The 17795-nt window shown below is 54.3% G+C and overlaps 1 protein-coding gene across 7 annotated transcripts in view; it reads left to right on the plus strand.

Annotated features, from left to right (window-relative positions):
• Positions 1–11919, plus strand: part of TTC7A (tetratricopeptide repeat domain 7A) — a 158602-nt gene extending 146683 nt beyond the window's left edge. For all 7 annotated transcript variants that reach the window (XM_064364054.1, XM_012473734.3, XM_064364052.1 and 4 more), the window contains one exon: positions 10080–11919. In XM_064364054.1, the coding sequence (XP_064220124.1) occupies positions 10080–10301 (222 nt within the window). In that variant the 3' untranslated portion in view covers positions 10302–11919. The remainder of the gene's footprint in view (positions 1–10079) is intronic.
• Positions 11920–17795: the final 5876 nt, after the last annotated feature.

Here is a 17795-nt window from a genome sequence, read left to right on the forward strand (position 1 = left end):
CTGCAGTGCAATCCCAGGGACTGCAAAGCACAGCGCAGAGGATGCCACCCCCCTTCAGTCCCTCACCAGTGTCAGACATTGCTAATCAATCACAGCACCTTTTTCCCACTGAGCAGAGATGTGATCTTGGAATCTTTTTCAACATGATACAACATGATAGGAGCTACTAGCTGTCATTCTAAGTCAGTTTCACATTTATGTAAGGAATTCATTGTAAAAATAGTAGAGGAAAGAGACACATCAGTCATCTGAGCTTTTGTGATCTCTGGAGGTTGGTACAGCCTTGGAGAATTACTAAGAGAGGAATGTGGAAGGGAGGTGATACCTGCTGTGGAGTCAGGGCAGGCTCCCAGGGAGGACACTCTGGCCTTACCATGCCACTGTGACTTTATGAGGATATTGGCCTCTGATCAGTACAAGGGAAAGGAGAGTCTCCCCTCTCCTGAGGGCACAGCCACCCACAAAGCTGGGCTGGAAGAGTTTAGGGTCTCCAGGTCTGGAAAGACTCCCTGAGGTCTGGAAAGAGGAGGGTGGAGATATTTTTAGTGTGCTGTTTGGGTGCTGGGTTTGGCTCCACAGTCCTTAGGGTGGGATTGGCAAGTGCCAAGAGGCTGAAGAAAGCCCACTGGGAGTTGAAGACTTTACTCTTAGGGGCCAGGGGCCCCATGTTTCTAAGAATATAAGCTTTCACTAACAGCGGGTTCTCTACTCTCTGTGTGTGGCTGTCCCTGCCCTAGATGCGATAAGAGATGTTTCTGTGGTTCTAGCCCTGCTCTGGATTTAGCTTAGGGTTTTCTACCCAGACTAGGCAGGAAGGAGATGCCACCTTGGCAATTCTCTGCTGGGCAAGAGCACCAGCAGAGTTTATCCCAAGTTTGTCCATCAAGCTCTGGTCCTGCAGGCTGCCATCTGCACCAGGCTCAAGGATGGCCAGGGGCCTCTGGGAAACTGGCAAGTGTAGAAAGAAAAAGAAATGTGCTCTCTGCAGTGGAAATCAAATCACAGGAGCAGGTCCTGACAGTCTGCCAGCACGGTCCCAGACTTCTCTCCAAGTAGCTGGAAATCCCACTCGACTAGGGTATTCAGAACCGAATTCACTGGCAGAAAAGTCTAGCCAAGAAGGGGAAGGGTGAACTTTGCCTGCCTGCCCCTGGGGAAATGTGAGAAGGAAGGCAGAGGTCCTCCCAAGATGCCCAGGTGTGGCCGGTTGACACTGCCATTCAGAGAGGGCTTCAAGGCTTGGCCAGGAAGGGACCACAGGCAGCCTGCACTCTGCTTGGAGCTTATCTCTGCCCTGCCATCTCCCTGGATCCCCTCTGCACCAGCAACTTCCAAGGACAGTGGGGGCACCTGAGGACATCAGGGAGCCCCACTAGTGACTGGTGGACTGGTCGGGTCATTGAGAACCCTCCCAGGAGGCGGGTTCCTTTGAGGTCACCTGACCTTCATGATGGGAGGGTCATTGGTTGGTCATGAGGCTGAGATTAGAGCACCTCATGGAATGATTGGCTTGACTTGCTTTCTCAGTGTAGGGAAGGAAAAAACAATTTTCCCTCTACCTTTCTGAGTTCTTAGCTGGGACCCTAGTAACAGAAGACAGATTAACAAGGTAAAACAAACAGAACTTTATTAACATGTGTAAAATGTACTCATGGGAGACACTCAGGGAAAATGAGAAAAGTTTAAAGAGGTGGCTTAGAAGTCTGGCTTACATAGCATCTTCAACCAAGAGCATACAATTCAAAAGAAGCAATGAGACAAAGAAAAAGGACCTGGAGTCTCTGAGGATGGCAAATTGTGGGAAGACAAATCCATGGGAAACTAATGGTAGATAAAGGCTAGTTAGCAAAGCTTGTTATGTAGATTCGTCTGTGCCATCTCCAGGCTGATAGGGGGCTAAGATTGTGTTCTGTGATCAATCTTTGTCCTTCCTGGTTGAGAGGGGGAGACGGACACCCTTGTAAATTTATATCCTGCTTTTAGGCAAATAGTGGGAGGGCAGAGAGCTTTTCTTGTCTCTGTTTCTTCTCATTTGCCTTCAGCTCAAAACAATCCTTAGGTGGCTTATTTTTGGGTGGCATGTTCTGCTACCCTTCAGCATCCCCTGAATAAGGTCCTAGCCCTGGTAACAGAGCCACCCACTCTCCCTGCCCTCAGCTTGGCTAAGGAGAGTGTGGATGCTTCACTGCAGCTTGTCTGCACTGCAAGAGACAACTCGACACTCTCAGGCATGAGTGGGCAGGCGAGGTGTCTGCGGGTGGCACTCTGCCCTCTTCTCCCAGGGGCAGACTCTGGAGGGGAGGAGTTTCCTGGTCCCTCCCCTCCCCCAGCCCCTTCCCTCCTCATGTTTTCTTCTTGGTGAGGGAGTTCCAGGCTCTCCAGAAACTCTCCCCATCAGGCACCCCTGCAGCAGCAGGGAGATGGCTCTGCATGAGCTTTGGCTTTAGTAATGTAATTGCGGGGATGCAGTTTCTGAAGCATTATGGCATGTGATGCCCAGCATCTTCTCTCTCCAAGTGCCCCTGGAAAGACAGGAAGATGGCATTGTTAGCTGCTGTCCTCTTGAAGACAGAGTGACGATGCATGATTTCCCTTTATTGGTTCCCTCTTGCTGCCAGTGTGGAGCAGGCTGCCTCATTCTTTAAGTGGGTTTGGGGGATCAAGAGCATGGGTATGGCCTCAGAGCCTCTCATCCCTCACCCCAGGCTGTGGCTTGAGGGGGCACATCTTAAGTCCCCAGAAGCTCCCTGCCAGCACCCCTGGTACCTCCCAAGGAGGGACCTGAGTCACTGAGGGCCAGAGCTCTGCCCATCCAAGCCCTGAGGCTCTGGGCTGGGCCTTTTTAGGTGCTCTGGGACTTCAACAAGAAGGCTTTGGTCTCTAAGGCCAAAAGGGTGAACTCTGACCACACAGTGCTTCATCGATCACCCCCTCCTGCTGCTGGCTGCTCCTCTTCTCCATCGTGGAGGGCTGGACCAGACACGAGGGGTGACAAACCTAAGACAAGCAGCCCTGCGTTATGGTGGCGCTCGAGGGTCACTTTCCTCACTGGGCATCTCGGTCCATTTTGTGTTACTATAACAGAATACCTTAGACTGGGCAATTTATTATTGTTTTATTTTGTTTTTATTTTTTTGTAGAGACAAGGTCTCGCTATGTTGCCCAAGTTGTTCTTGAGCTCTTGGGCTCAAGCAGTCCTCCCACCTCAGACTCCCAAAGTGCTGAGATTACAGACATGAGCCACCATGAGTGGCCTTTTTAAAAAATATATTTTTTATAGTAATTTACAATAAGCAGAAACTTAATTTGGCTCATAGTTCTGGAAGCTGAGAAGTCGAAGATTGAGGGCCACATCTGGCGAGGGCATTCTTGCTGCCTCATCCCGTGGCGGAAGGTGGAAGGGCAAGAGAGTGTGACAGAAGGGGAAGCAGAGCTCATCCTCTTATCAGGAACCCACTCCTGAGATAACAGCAACAAGCCATTCAGGAGGGCAAAGGCCCCCTGACCTCACCTCTTAAAGGTCTCACACTTCAGTTCTACTGATTGAGGCTTAAGTTTCTAACACATGAATTTTGAGGGACACATTCAAACCATAGCATTGGGTCAGTTTTTTCTCCTATCAAATTGGGATGATAATTTAGACTCTGTGATAATGTAGACTCTTCAAGGGGTCGTTTTGGGTCTCAGGTGAACTGAAAGCTGTGAAAAGATGAGTCACCATTGGGCATTTTTACTACTATTTTCACAAAGAAGACTTGGTGGCATGTGGCCTGAGCCTGAGCCCCACCTCGGACCAGGCTGGTTTCTCTTGGACCATACTTACTGAGGGAAGAGGATCTTTGCCCTGGATTTCCTTGTGATGCCAGCAGGGTGCTGAGAAGACAGGCAGGGAGTACCTGGCAGGGACAGGGACTTCCAAACTGCCTTTGAGGTTTTCCTTGGATTGGTTGGCTGAGTCCCACTTTGCCTTCACTCACTGACCAAGTTCCATAACCTCTCAGAACCTCAGTGTTCTCATCGGTAAAATAAGGCTTGCTCTACCAAGCAGCAAAGGCTGTTGTTAGAATTACGTTAAATAATTCTGTAAGTTAATGGTCCAGTCACTGGGGTCATTTTCATGCTTTTCACTTTGAAGCATAGCTGCCAGGCCACGTTCAGATGCTCTTGGTTCTCGGGTGGGAGTGGAAGCCTGGAGCCAAGCCCCAGAGACTCATTGCAGTAAAGCCACTCCATCCTCACCAAGTCCACAGGGAAATCTGGCCCCAGCACAGATGTACAGAACACAGACCCTGGCTGCCTTGTGGATGGGACAAGAGTACACACAGTGCCAGGCCTGGGCTGACCTTAGCTAAGCGGGAGGGGAGCCTGCTTTGCAGGGGAGAATGCGTTGAGGGATGAGGGAGATACGTTGTGTAATCTGTGCCCATTGGGGTGGAGGCTCTGCGGTGGCAGGCTCTGGGGAGGCCCTGGCCTGTCGTCATGCTGGTTCAACATCTGGTTCAGCATCTGTTTTCTGACATCAAGGAGGAAGGACATTCTGAGCAGCTGAGGAGTGACACTTAGTGCCTGGCATTTTGGAGGTGCCCCGACACTATGCAGAGCTCCGTGTACAGAACAGCAGGGTCCCGGGTTCCTGGGCCAGTGGCCTCTGCTACTTATGCCCTATGTCTCAGGGTCCAGTACGCACCACCAGCTCTAGGCTTCTCTCTCCACGTTCATTTCCTGAGCTGTGGCAGGTGGCTTAGAGGGGTCTAGGTCATGAGAGGATGTGGAATCTTGCTTCTGCTGGGCAGGAAAGTTCAACAGGAACATCTTGGCTGTGTGACCTCTGATACAGTGGTTTTATTGTGAGCTCTCTCTTCACCCCTCTCCAGTACTGCCTGAGGTCACACTCCCTGATGGGAAAGTGGAGAAAGAAGTAGAGGGTTCTGCAGGCCCATGGTGTTGGGGGTGCAAGGGTGTGTCCCCCAGCACCTGCTTGATGGGGATCAGAGGCCCCTCCACACCCACCTTATCCCTGGGCTGGCACAGCCCCCTGCATACACCCTGAACCCTGGCTCAGGACTTTTGGAAAACCTTAGGCTGATGTAGGTTCCTGAAGTCCATCACCAGCTCTAATGAGGAAGCCTGCCATAGATTCAGATCAGAATGATACTTGAGCCGGGTGTGGTGGCTCATGCCTGTAATCCTAGCACTTTGGGAGGCTGAGGTGGGCGGATCACCTGAGGTCACGAGTTCAAGACCAGCCTGAACAATATGGTGAAACTCCGTCTTTAAAAAAAAAAAAAAAAAGATATTTGAGCACTGCTGGCTTAATTAAGCTCCAGAATCAATTTTTTCAAAAAAGGAGTTAGAAAGACTCACTCTACACGGAGAGAAAAGGTGCGGACTTTTTCCCCTGTCCAGTAGCCCTGCCTTAGGCTGTGCCTCCTGCCCAGAGAGGGGAGCTGCTGTGACTGGTCCCCCTTCTCACTCCCCAACACAGGGGCTCACTTCTAGAACCCGAGATCCAGAGGCCTAGCCACAGCCTCCTGACTGAGCCTGGAAGAGCGGGTCAGGAAGTGCGCCAGGGTGGGCAGAGGCTCCTGCAGACCTAGAACCTGGAAGGGGAGGTTCTAGGAAGGGGAGGAGAAAAGCCCCAGTCCACTGCCCAGAGGAGATGGCTGGCAAAGAAGTCAGTTTCCTGGTGGCTTGTCAGGCTCCGGAGTCCCCCAGGATGTGACCCACCTGGCCACTGGCCCCTGTCCCTCTGAAAACTGACAACCCCTAGCCCCAGCTGAAGAGGCCTACTGGTGTTCTTTAACATCTCACTTGTAAAGGACCCCAGAAGAGAAAGGGACAGGTACTCATTGCCCCAGGAGACCCCCACCTAGGTTGGCCTCCGTATGAATCTGGGCCCTTCTCAGCAGGAGCCTCTTCCTTTGAGGGCCAGGGGGATCTGGGGTAAACACATCCCACTCCAGCACTGGGTGGGGCTGGAAGGGTTTGTGCCCCTCCCCCCAACAGGGAAGTGGGACCCAGCTGTGGCTTTGGAGCTGCCCTGGCTCCAGGAGGGCTGTGGTGACGGAGTGGGAGGTTCTCAGCCTGGAGAGGCACCTCCCCCTTCCCGTTCCAGGTCTGGTTGGACAGGTTGAGGCTGACACACCTGAGAGAATCTGGAGTTCCCGAGAGCATGGAGCTGGGCCGGGCCGGAATTCGGGCCTTCCTGGATGGGTGTGTCCGTGTTCCAGGGTGGTGAGAGGGAGGGGCCCTTCCTGTAGAGCAGACTCCTCCCAGCAGCCCTGGTGTCCCCAAACACAGGCTCCAGGGACCATAAGGCTGCTGCAGCTTCCAGCTGATTCCCGGCTTCCCAGCTGGAAAGGCTGTTACAGAATCCCAGGAATGTGCCTTGAGCTCAGAAAGAAAATTCCCAAAATAACTTCTATAAATACTTGAGGGCAGGGGTGGGGATGGAGGGCTCCGCCTGGCCCACAGCTGGCCTTGCGCCCGAGCTGCTTCCCAGGGCAGTCCCCCCTCAAAAGAAGAAGAGGCATGCACACCCCTAGACCTTTGTGCCGCCCCACCCTTGGAGAGCATCATCAGGCACTGAACTAACGAGGTGGGATGGTGTGCAGTGGGATTCTGAAAAGGCAAGACCCTTTTCCCCTCATCTCCTGCCAGGCCACAGCCCCTGGCCACACACTGTGCCTCTGCCGAGGACCTGGGTCCCACAGGGAGGCTCCCTGCTGAGTGTGAGCCCAGACCCCAGCAAGGCCCTAGGCCCCTTAGGTCCTGCGCCTTCACGGCCCAAAGAGGCAGGACTTTCTGGGCTCTGCGTGGGCAGCATCCCTGGCCGGAGCTCCACACCTGGAAGCGTGTGGGTGCCTCTGGGTTCCCTGGCTCTGCATCTGGGCTTCGTCCTGAGCTCTGTTGAGCTGCTGTCCCATGGGGAATAACAAAGCAGGCAGGAGACTGGGGCTCTGTCCCTCTCAGCCTGGGGAGGGCCAGGATAGGGATCACATCCATGAGCCCCACAGTATCTAAGCATGACCCTGAGGTGGTTTTGTGGCCAGGAGGGACTCCGTCCTCAGGGAAGGCTTCCTGGGAGAGCAGGGTCTCGAGCACATGAGACGTGGCCATACATCCCCACTCCCTGAGATCCAGGAAGGGAGAGAATAAGGAAGGTCCTGAGGTGGGAATTTCTGGGGACTTCCCCAGAGTCCGTGTCTGTGGCTGTCACTGCCCAAAGCGCCCCCTTGGAGGTATGGTGTCTGGTCACCCTAAACAACTTGGACAACACTTTCGAATCCCTGTGGGCTGCCAGCACAGCTGTGGCATCCCCCAGGGCAGGGTCAGAAGCTGGGAGCCTCTCAGCAGGTCTGGTCTCTCCTCTCAGCATGGGGCACCCCCTCACTGGGATGAGGAATGGGGGATTCACCTGGGACATTTAGATGGAATTGAGATGCCAGTTCTTGTTCCCACCCTCTCCCTGGAGGCTTGTTCTCTGGGAGGGTCAGGGTGCCAGGAAGATGTCTGCAGGCCCTTGGTGCGGCGCCAGGCTCGGGGCAGAGTAGGTGAGACCTCGCATCTTCCCTGCCCAGTTGTCAGGCAGCAAACAGTGCTGAGTTGCTACCAAACATGAACTCGGCTGGTGTCAGGGGCAGGTGGCAGCAGATCCTGTTACAGGCCCTGGGCCTCTGGGCCCCAGCCTGACCCCAGCCCGGTGTCTCCTTTCAGGCTCTAAGGTCAACACCCCAGGGTGGGGGGACATGAGCCAACCCATCCCAGCCACGGTCCTCCCCTACAGAGAGCCATGCCCTCTCCCAGCTTCTAGAGAGATCAGCCATGCCACCTGCTCCCCACCCAGAAGGGTCCTCTACTCATCTTGGAGGTGCTGCTGTTTGCTGTCTGTCCTCTCCTTGGTTTTTCAAATTCATCACTGCAGAATCCTCGCAAGAGCCCCACGAGGAAGGACTGTTTCATTGCTTGGTTTACAGATGAGGAAACCACAGCTCAGAGGAAGTTGGCCACTTGTCCATGGTCACAGCACTTGTCAGTGGCAGAGCTGGGATTCCACCTGGCCAGGCCTTCTGGCCACCAAGCCCTGGGCTTTTCCTCTCTACAGATACAGAAGAGGCTACTGCAGACCTCCCAAACTGAGAATGAAACACACACACACCAGCCTGCAGACACATCTGGCCTTTCCCAAACACCCACATACTTCTTGAGATCGGGGGTTTTCAAACTCATTTTCAGCAGTTGAGCCCTTTTTTTCAAACAAAATCCCATGTGGAAGCTTGCTATAGAAAACTGAACGTGTGGAAGCCACTCGGCCCTGACGCTCTCCGGGAGGCCTTGCCCTCTTCCTGTGTTGCTCCCTCCTGGGCAGCACTTACAGGGCTCAGACCCTCCATTTTTGGTGCTTAATTTTGGTGTCTGGCGGCCCGTTGGCTGGCCTGCCTTCCCTCCTCCCTGTGGGCTCTGTTCCATTGTGAGCTGCTGGGCCTGCGGGTCGTGTGGGCAGAACAGCTAGGCCTGGTGCCCTGCTGGCCAGCCTGGCCACTACCCTTGGTCCCAGGCAGCCCTGAGTCAGCACCGCTCCCATCTGGCGAGAGCGGAAGACCCTGCCTGAAGCCCCACCCCACCCACAGCCACCCTGTCCTCCCCTGGCCTCTGCACGCATCAGCCATATGTGTGGTTCCTTGGTACGGCTTTGCCCAGGGCTGGCAGAGGCACTGTGAGGACAGCCTCTTTCTCTCCCGCCCCCTGGCTGCCAGATCTCCAGCCAGCGCCTCTGGAGAGGGAGAGGTTTTCCTAGGGCTTCCTGAGCGCCATCTTTCACTCCCGCCTAATTGGCTGTGTTCCAAGCTCTCCGAGGACTTCATAAAACCAGGCGTGTGCATCTTCCCCAGCACGTCTCCATAGCAACAGAGGGCCTAACTCTGGGGAGCTTGGTGAGGAGGAAAATGTTCCAGCTAAAAATGTACATGGCCGTCAGTGGGCGGGCATTGGAGAGGGGGCTCCAGGCACATAGAAGGCAGCTCCCCACCCCCACTGCAGCCCCCACCTGTCCAGGGAGTCAGTGGTGAGCTTTACCTCCTGTCTTGGAACAAGAGAAGGGCCCCTGTGCTGTCATCTCAGGCTGCTCTCTGGGCTGAAACAGGGATCAGTGGGACAGTGTGAAGCAACCTTCCTGGGACGTGAGGCTGAAAGGGGGCCCTTCCCACCTCCCTCCACTCACTACCCTGTCCCCCTACCCACTTCCCGGCGTGGGCAGAAGAGGATGTAGAGGGGACAGGGTGCCACTTTCACTTCCCAGCCTCTTTTGACAATTCCTTTTACTTCCTCTATCTCTTTGGTAACAGGGTTGTTTGAGCCAAACAGCAGGGCCAAGCTTCCCTGCAACTGACCCAGAACCTCCAGGCCTTTCATCTTTCAGCCAATCCAGCCCATTCACCCAGTGCCCCATTCAGCCAGCACTCAGTCCCCGGCCATCTGACTCTCCTCCATGGGGAGCCACCACATGCGCGCACACATGCACACGCACACACACTAAAGCTTTTCCTCTCAGTGGCAGTGACAAAGCCCCATAATGTGTCATCCTCAGTCTCTGTGTCCCTGGGGTGAAGGGCAGCTCTGGGCAGCAGGAAGGTCTGAGAAGCATGGTCCCACTGAGAGAACACACTCCTGCCAGATGCTTCTCAGAGCCTCACACTTCCTGACTCCTTTCAACCTCACCCCGCCCTTGAGAGACATGCTGTGATTCTTCCATTTAAAGATGAGGAAACAGGGCCAGAGAGCTGGGATTTGCCCAGGGTCCTCCAGACAAGGTGACTTAAAAGCCGGTTCCTTGGGACCAGCAGGAACAGAGCTCCTGCAGTGGGTTTCCCAGGAGGCTGGGGTTAAAGCAGGGCTTGAGCAGGGCCAGGTAGGATTTGCATGGGTAAAGGCACAGCCACTCAACAGTGCCCAAGCCAGAGACTCAGGGAGCCTCTCGAGCTGCTGCCTGCTGCCACCTGTGCACCTGTGCTTGGCCCCGTTGCCAAGATGCCTGTACCCTGGGATGCCCCTACTCACCCTGCCCTGTGCTTGGTCTGCAGGGTCTGATGCTGAGTCGGCTGGGCCACAAGAGCCTGGCCCAGAAGGTGCTTCGAGATGCTGTGGAGAGGCAGAGCACGTGCCACGAGGCGTGGCAGGGCCTGGGCGAGGTGCTGCAGGCCCAGGGCCAGAACGAGGCCGCCGTCGACTGCTTCCTCACCGCCCTGGAGCTGGAGGCCAGCAGCCCTGTGCTGCCCTTCTCCATCATCCCCAGAGAGCTCTGACGACACTGCAGCTGCAGGGAGGGAGGGGCCGGCCAGAGGGAGCGGCAGTTGGGAGTCTGGGTCAGGGTGGGGCGATGGTGGCATCAGGTGTGGGGCCTCAGGGAAATGCATCTTTAGTGAACGCCTCCTCAGCTGCAGCCCTCCTTCTCTTGGCTAAGCTAAGAGGGTCTTCCTGGATTTCTTCCTTGGTGCCTTGGGAAACAGTCTGACTTGAACCCTAAGTGCCTTTGCAGAGTTTTTTGGTGACCAGACTTGCTCCCCAAGAGCTGGGGCTGGGGGAACCTCACAGCTGTCCTTCACCCTCACTCATGCCTCTGGCTTGGGGTTTGTGGGGGCTCACTCCCCAGTCTCAGCACAGGTTCCTGGATCCCTCTCAGGTCTTGCCCAGGGCAGTCACCTCTTGAAGGAACTGCAGGCAAGTGGGAAGACGATGGGATTTCTGGGTTCCTTTCCCAGACTTGGAGTTACTGATTATGCCCACGTTGCCCCTCTGCCCCCTGAGGCCAGCTGGGCCCCACCGTGCTCTTTCCTTCTGCTACCAAGTCTCTTTGGGGCTTCTGGTGTCTGGCCAGGGTACTGAGCACTGGCCCTAATGCTTCCATTTCCACCCACCCCATCTCCCTGGGCTCTAAAGCAGCCTCCGGATGCTTTAGATCCTATGGTTGCTAGACCCAGTTCTTTCTAATACCCTGAGTCAACACGTTACTCCTGCAGGCCTTATGCTACAATGCAGGTCCCTTGAGGGCCAATAACATGGAGGTGGGCAGTTTCTAGGACTGTCCCCATTACATCTCACCACCCGTAGCCCCTTTTTTGCCTCAGGCTTTCCTGGGTGATCCAAGCCTCACACCGGCCTTTTGAGTTCCCCTGCCTGAGGGCCTGCAGGGGCTGTGGTTAGAGACCTGAGGAGGGGACAGAGCCCAACCCCTCTCCTGTGGCTGAGCAGGCCTCGGTGTCCATGACACCTGTTTTCGGGGCCTGGGGGCTATGGACATATGTCCTCCCTACTGCCCAATGCTCTTGGAACTCTTCCCTAAGGAGCCAGTCCCCCAGAGGCCTATCAGGGAATCCTTTTGTATCTGCACTTTGGGTTTTAGTTTCAAAGCTCCATCAGGTAGAGCTCACATTTCAGGATGTGTGGAAAGCTTGGGTGAGGGCTACCCTGGTTCGTCATCGCTCCGCCTTCCTCGGAGGGAGAGGGCTGTTGGAGACCACCCATCCATGCACACCAACTCAGCACTGCATGTCCCGAGGTGACTCCCAAGACCCCTGCACCAGGCCAAGGGGCACCACAGAGGACGCCGGATCCTTTGCCTCTTCCTGGTTGAAGGATCTCTCTCAATATGTGTGTGTGTGTGTATAAATATAGTTTTATATATATATAAAATAGAGATCTATTTTTTTCTGGAATTCTGTTAGAAAAGTAAAGAAAAAGCAAAATGCTGTTGATTTATCTCAGGGTGCCCAAAAAGGTTGTAGTCAATTTTTGGTACTAGGAAAGGCACCAGATGCTTTTCCTGACTTTTAAGTATTTCCTTGTTGGAAGCCACAGAGGCCAGGCCAAGTTGCTGCCGGTGACTTTGCAGATTGAATAAAGAGACCCTCGAGGGGGAAGCAGGCTTGTCTGAAGCAGCATGTTTATTCATCGGGCACGTAGCTCCAGCACCTGCCTTGAGCCAGGCCCTAGAGAGGAGAGGGTGTTGCAGGAGGAGGGAGGCCAGAGAACTCATCGAAGCCAAGACCGGGGCCCAGCTGGGGAGGGGTGTGGAGAAGCAAGAAGGGAAGGAAGGATCCTCTGGGAAAACGTGGATTTGAGCTGGTGAGAGCGTTGCCAGGTGAGGCTAGGCTAAAGCCTGGAGGGAGCAGGAGGAGGCAAGAGCAGTCCAGGCACAGCTGATCCTGGCCTCTGACCTGTCCTTCAGGAGGCCCCGAAGCCTCTGCTGCCTCTGGGCATCGCTGGGAGAGGCCAAGGCAGGACTCACATCTGAACAGAGACCCCCTCGGACATTGCTGTTGGGCCATCTTCTGCTGCAGAGAAGCCTAGGAGAGGGCATGGGAAGGACCCGGGCCTTGTTCAGATTGGCCACCTCTGCTGAGAAGTCCATACCAGTAGACCCCTAGTAATATATACCAATGTACTGTGGATATTATGCCCTGCATCGAAACAATTCTAAAGAATGCTGCACATTTACACAGAAGCTCTGTTGTCCTCATGTACCCCAGGGGATCACCATGGCACCCCCAAGGCTGCAGCCACCTCAAGACAGCTGTCCTGAGGCTTCCCCTCAAACCCAGGGCTGTTCTCGACCATCTGGACTCTCCTCTTGCCATGCCTCCGGGTGATCTGGCCTCCTCCGATGCCCACCCTTCCTGCCTCTGCTATTGCTGTCCCCAAAAGGAAGGGCTTTGCTTGCAGCCTTTGAGTGTGCAGCTTCTCTTGCTGTAGCCTTGTTTACAAACTTGAGTGATTGAACATTTGCTATCAAATTACTTGCCATGTATCCTAACCCCCAGCTTGTGACCTCCTTGGGTGAGAAGTACAGGCCACCTTAGGTGGCAGGGGGTGTCTGCCAGCCTGGGGCAGGCTTAGAAACTCATCCTGCAGGGAGGAGAATGGAGGGAATATGGAAGGAGGGAAGGCTCTGTCTTCCTCTTCTGATGGGAACAGGGTTTCCCAGGCTGATCTTAAATTGGTCAATGTTGGAGAGTCACTCAGCGGTGGAGACCTGCTGAGGGCCCCAGGCACTGCCTTAGCCCAGGTGCCATCTGTAAGCCCTGCTGTCACACAGGAACCCTCACTGGAGAGTGCGGGAGTCGGCTCCTGTGTCTAAACCCGTCATGCCGGGACCAAAGAGAGTCTGGGGACAGACCTCAGACTGCCTGTCACCCCCTCTGACCTCCACCCACACACCACTTTCCAGGACACAGCTCCCACTTGGCACTTCCATATTAATAGTGTTTCCCTGCAGGCACGAATATGAATGGCATTTCAGCCGCCACCACCCAGACTTCTGGTACCAAAGTGCTCATTGTTGTACTCCCATCCCCCACCCAGCACTCACATGCCGTCACTGTGCAAATATTTCTTGGGCTTGGGAAGCCTCTGACTGAACGAACCTCCCCATCTGCTTGGCCTTCGATGACAGCCCACAAGCAGGGAGCCTCATGCCTAAGTGGCCTGTGGGACCGACCCATGAGGTACTGATCCAGAGGGTCCTGCGAGGTCAGGGAGGTCCTGACTGGAAAGCATCCTACCGTCCCCTCCCAGAGACTTCTTAGAATTTTCATCAAGCTCTTTCAGTTGCAAAGAACAGAGACCCACTGAAGATAACTCAAGAGACAAGAGGGAGCTCCCTGGAGCCCTAGGGCAGGAACTGCAGTGCCTGGGCCTGGGGCCAAAGCAGCCACATCCCGTGAAGGAGGCAGCAGGGTGACACTGCAGTGACCAGCCTGAGCTGGAAGGTGCTGCTCTACCACTATAGGCTGGCTGTGTGGCCTTGACCAAGTTTCTTTTTTTTTTTTAGATGGAGTCTTACTCTGTCTCCAGGCTGGAGTGTAGTAGTGTGATCTTGGTTCACTATAACCTCCACCTCCTGGGTTCAAGCGATTCTCCTGCCTCAGCCTCCAGAGTAGCTGGGACTACAGGTGCATAACAACATGCCCAGATCATTTTTTTTTTTTTTACTTTAGTAGGACTAGGGTTTCACCATGTGGGCCAGGTCTCAATCTCCTGACCTCGTGATCCGCCCTCCTTGGCCTCCCAAAGTGCTGGGATTACAGGTGTGAGCCACCCTGCCTGGGTGAGCAAGTTTCTTAATCTCTCTTTAGCCATTTCTTCATCTGTACAATAAGAATAACAGTGGAACTGTGGAAAACAGTGTGGCGATTCCTCAAGGACCTAGAAATAGAAATTCCATTTGACCCAGCAATCCCATTACTGGGCATATATCCGAAGGATTATAAATCGTTCTACTATAAGGACACATGCACACGAATGTTCATTGCAGCACAGTTTACAATAGCAAAGACCTGGAACCAGCCCAAATGCCCATCGATGATAGACTGGACAGGAAAAATGTGGCACATATACACCATGGAATATTATGCAGCCATTAAAAAGGAGGAGTTCACATCCTTCGTAGGGACATGGATGAACCTGGAAAACATCATTCTCAGCAAACTGACACAAGAACACAAAATCAAACACCACATGTTCTCACTCATAGGCGGGTGTTGAACAAGGAGAACACATGGACACAGGGAGGGGAGCACTATACACGGGGGTCTGTTGGGGGGAGGGGGGATAGTGGGGGGGGTGGGGAGTTGGGGAGGGATAGCATGGGGAGAAATGCCAGATATAGGTGAAGGGGAAGGAGGCAACAAATCATACTGCCACGTGTGCACCTGTGCAACAACCTTGCATGTTATTCACATGTACCCCAAAACCTAAAATGCAATAAAAAAATAAAAATAAAAATAAATAAAAAAAATAATTTTTAAAAAATCAAAAAAAAAAAAAAAAAGAATAACAGTGGAATAGTGCCTGCTTTGTGGATTATGATTAAGTGATCCTAGAACAGTGCCTGGCCCATAGTAATTGCTCAGTACACATGGGCAATTATCTTCTCCGCCTTTGCCTGCTACTGACTGTACACGGAGAGGTGCTGCTCCCCTAGAACTATATTCAGCACTGCCCGGGCCCTCCAGCCCCACCCCTGGCTGACCTACCACATACAGCACTGTGGTCACTCCCCTCCTAAAGGCTGAATCTTGAACAATTGGTCCCACTCATTTTTCCATGGGTCACTAGGCAGCTCGTAGACTGATTTCCCTTGGATAGGAAAGAGCGCAGGTGGCTTCTCTTGATCTAATTGGCCATGACCAGAAGGCATGGGCCTCAGGACACATACAGCTGCTTACACTACTGGAGTGCTAGGTGGGCAATGCCCTGGGCCCTTCTGGTCCCCTGTGTCAGCTCTTCATTCTATGGCATGTCCTTTCTGGGCAATAGGTACAATGCAGTTCCCTCTAGAGAGGGCAGACAACAGAACACACTCCCTTAAACACCCTCCTTTCTCCTTCGCCATCTTCATCACCTTATGGTCCATCCATGGAGCAGCTCCTGTCCTGGTTCTGGTCTTGGAATGAAGATGAGGGTGATACTGACACACCTCCTGCACTGTACTGCTGATGAAACGCTTCCCATGTCAGTGAACTCTCTCCCAATCACTCCTTTGGTAGTCAACAGCCTTGGGAGGTGGGTTTTGTCCCCAAGGAAGGTGAAGAGATCACGGGGCCTCCTCTCACAGTGACTTGGTACAGGGTGGGTCCTGGGAGCACAGGGCCTTGCCCTCAAAAGACACTGCATGGTGCTGGCTCACCCATTCTGGGCAGAGACAGGAGCCTCCCCGAATCGCTGCAGCAGAAGGACCCCTCTGGGATCCATGGAAACTTGCATCACCAGGAATCCTCTATGGGAGTGTCTAGGGGAGGAAGACACGTGGGTCCAGGGGCCTTAGGTGCCCAGAACCCCCACTTGCCAGCCCCACCCCACCGGCTTCACCCCACCGGTTGCAGAGGAATGACAGCGCTTGTACTGCCTGACCCCCTAGCTCCTCTGCAGCAGGAGTAGAGACCCCTTAAGCAGCGGTCACACAAGAGGCTGGACATTGTCCCAAACAGGGTGTTCAGAAGATGCCAGAACACATGAGCAGCTCCCCCACGGGAACTGTGTTGGATCGTGGGACCCCATGACCCTGACCACTCGCTGACGACATCAAGGCTGGGTTCCAGAATCAAAGTGTGTCCCCCATGGCCCAGAGCCTTGGAGATGCCGACATCTCCATGCAAGGGAACGGCCCCCCACACGGGCGGGGGCTGTCATTGTTCTCTTGCTCTCGCTCACCCTCTGTCTCTCATTCTCTTAACTGTCTCTGGAATTTGGCAAGACGTCCTTGTGGACTTCTTTAAAAACACGTATCTTTGTTTCTTGCACCATTTGAGAAGAGTTTGCATAAACCGTGCGCCTGTTCCCCTTAATACTCCAGTATGTGTTTACCAAGAACAAAGGTCATCCCTGTACCTAACCACGGCAGAGTTAACAAATAGCACATTCAACACTGCCGCCGTGCTCTTATCTAATCCACCGCCCTGATTTCAGGTTGGGCACTAGTGTTTCTTTTCTTTTTTTTTTTTTAAGACGGGGTTTCACCATGTTGGTCAGGCTGGTTTTGAACTCCTGACCTCAGGTGATCTGCCCGCCTTGGCCTCCAAAGTGCTTGGATTACAGGCGTGAGCCACCACGCCCGGCTGCACTAGTGTTTCTTAGAGCATTCTCCTCCAGCCCAGGATCACACCCTCCACTTTATAGCTGGCTCCTTCAGCTCCTCTTAGTCCTGAAGAGCTCGTCCTCTCCTTTTGCCTTTTGTGATGTTGACATTGAGGCTGGGTCTCTGCAGTGTGATGGTGAGGCAGGCAGAGGGAAGCAGCGGGGATGGGGGAAGCAGAGGCTAAAAAGCAGGTGAAGCCACGGGGCTGAGAGAATGGAGAACTGTTGATTCATAGCAGCTGGAAGATAAAAGCAAAGCTGAAGGGCAGGTGCATCTCCGTGCAAGCAGAGCTCTGGAAGCAAAAGAAATGACTGCCTACCTGCAAGGCCCGTAGAGAAGGTGGAAGCGCTGGAGCTCCGTTTCTTTCCGAACGACCTTTCCAACTCCTGCCGCCTTACTGCGGGCAAGAGTCCCATCTGCCTCCTCCCTGCATATGGTGGCCCCCATGAAGATTTGAGGGACCCTGAGTGTGAGCATGCCTGTTCCTGGCAGCCCTGCACATCCCCAGAGAGAGGCTCACTCCGCTTCCCTGCACTGTCAGACCAGCCGAAGTGGGACATGTTCCAGAACTTCACCCAGTGCTTTCGTCTGTGGCACCCACGCCCACTCAGAGAGCCCACGTGCCCAGCTGGGAATGGGCAGGCATGGGAGACTTCCTGAAGAGCAGCAGCTCTGACCCTTGAGGTGGGGCACATCCCTGCATGAAGGTCAGGAGCGCAGACTCCCCCAGGGTCCACACGGCCGGGCAGTCTCCAGCCACCCTGACTGCAATCTCTCATCTCAGCCTAGGCCCAGAAGGAAGAGGCCATTACAAGCTCCCTCTCTCCTGTACGTGCTGGGCCTGAGCCATCTCAAGAGCCCACGGCTCACTCCCCAGCCCTCAAGCATGGCCCAGGGCTCAGTGGCTGTGGTGGTGACATCCTGCCCAGCACACACACTCCACCCTGAGAACACCCACGCCAGGGGTACAGGGACCTTATACAGCCTGGCCTGGTGCAAGCTGGGCTGAGCCCACAGAGGCCCCTGTGCTGCAGGAGGCGGGGGAAGGGCTGGGTGCTCTCCCCCATGCAGAGAACTTTCTGAGCTAGGAGCCCCACCCTCCTAGGTGCTTGTCTTCTTTCCTTTCTCCTCTCCTTTCTCTTTTGGAGACAGTCTCACACTGTCG

Source organism: Aotus nancymaae, unplaced genomic scaffold (genome assembly GCF_030222135.1).
Source record: "Aotus nancymaae isolate 86718 unplaced genomic scaffold, 86718_ANA_hifiasm-v0.15.2.pri h1tg000057l, whole genome shotgun sequence".
Classification (NCBI taxonomy): domain Eukaryota; kingdom Metazoa; phylum Chordata; class Mammalia; order Primates; family Aotidae; genus Aotus; species Aotus nancymaae.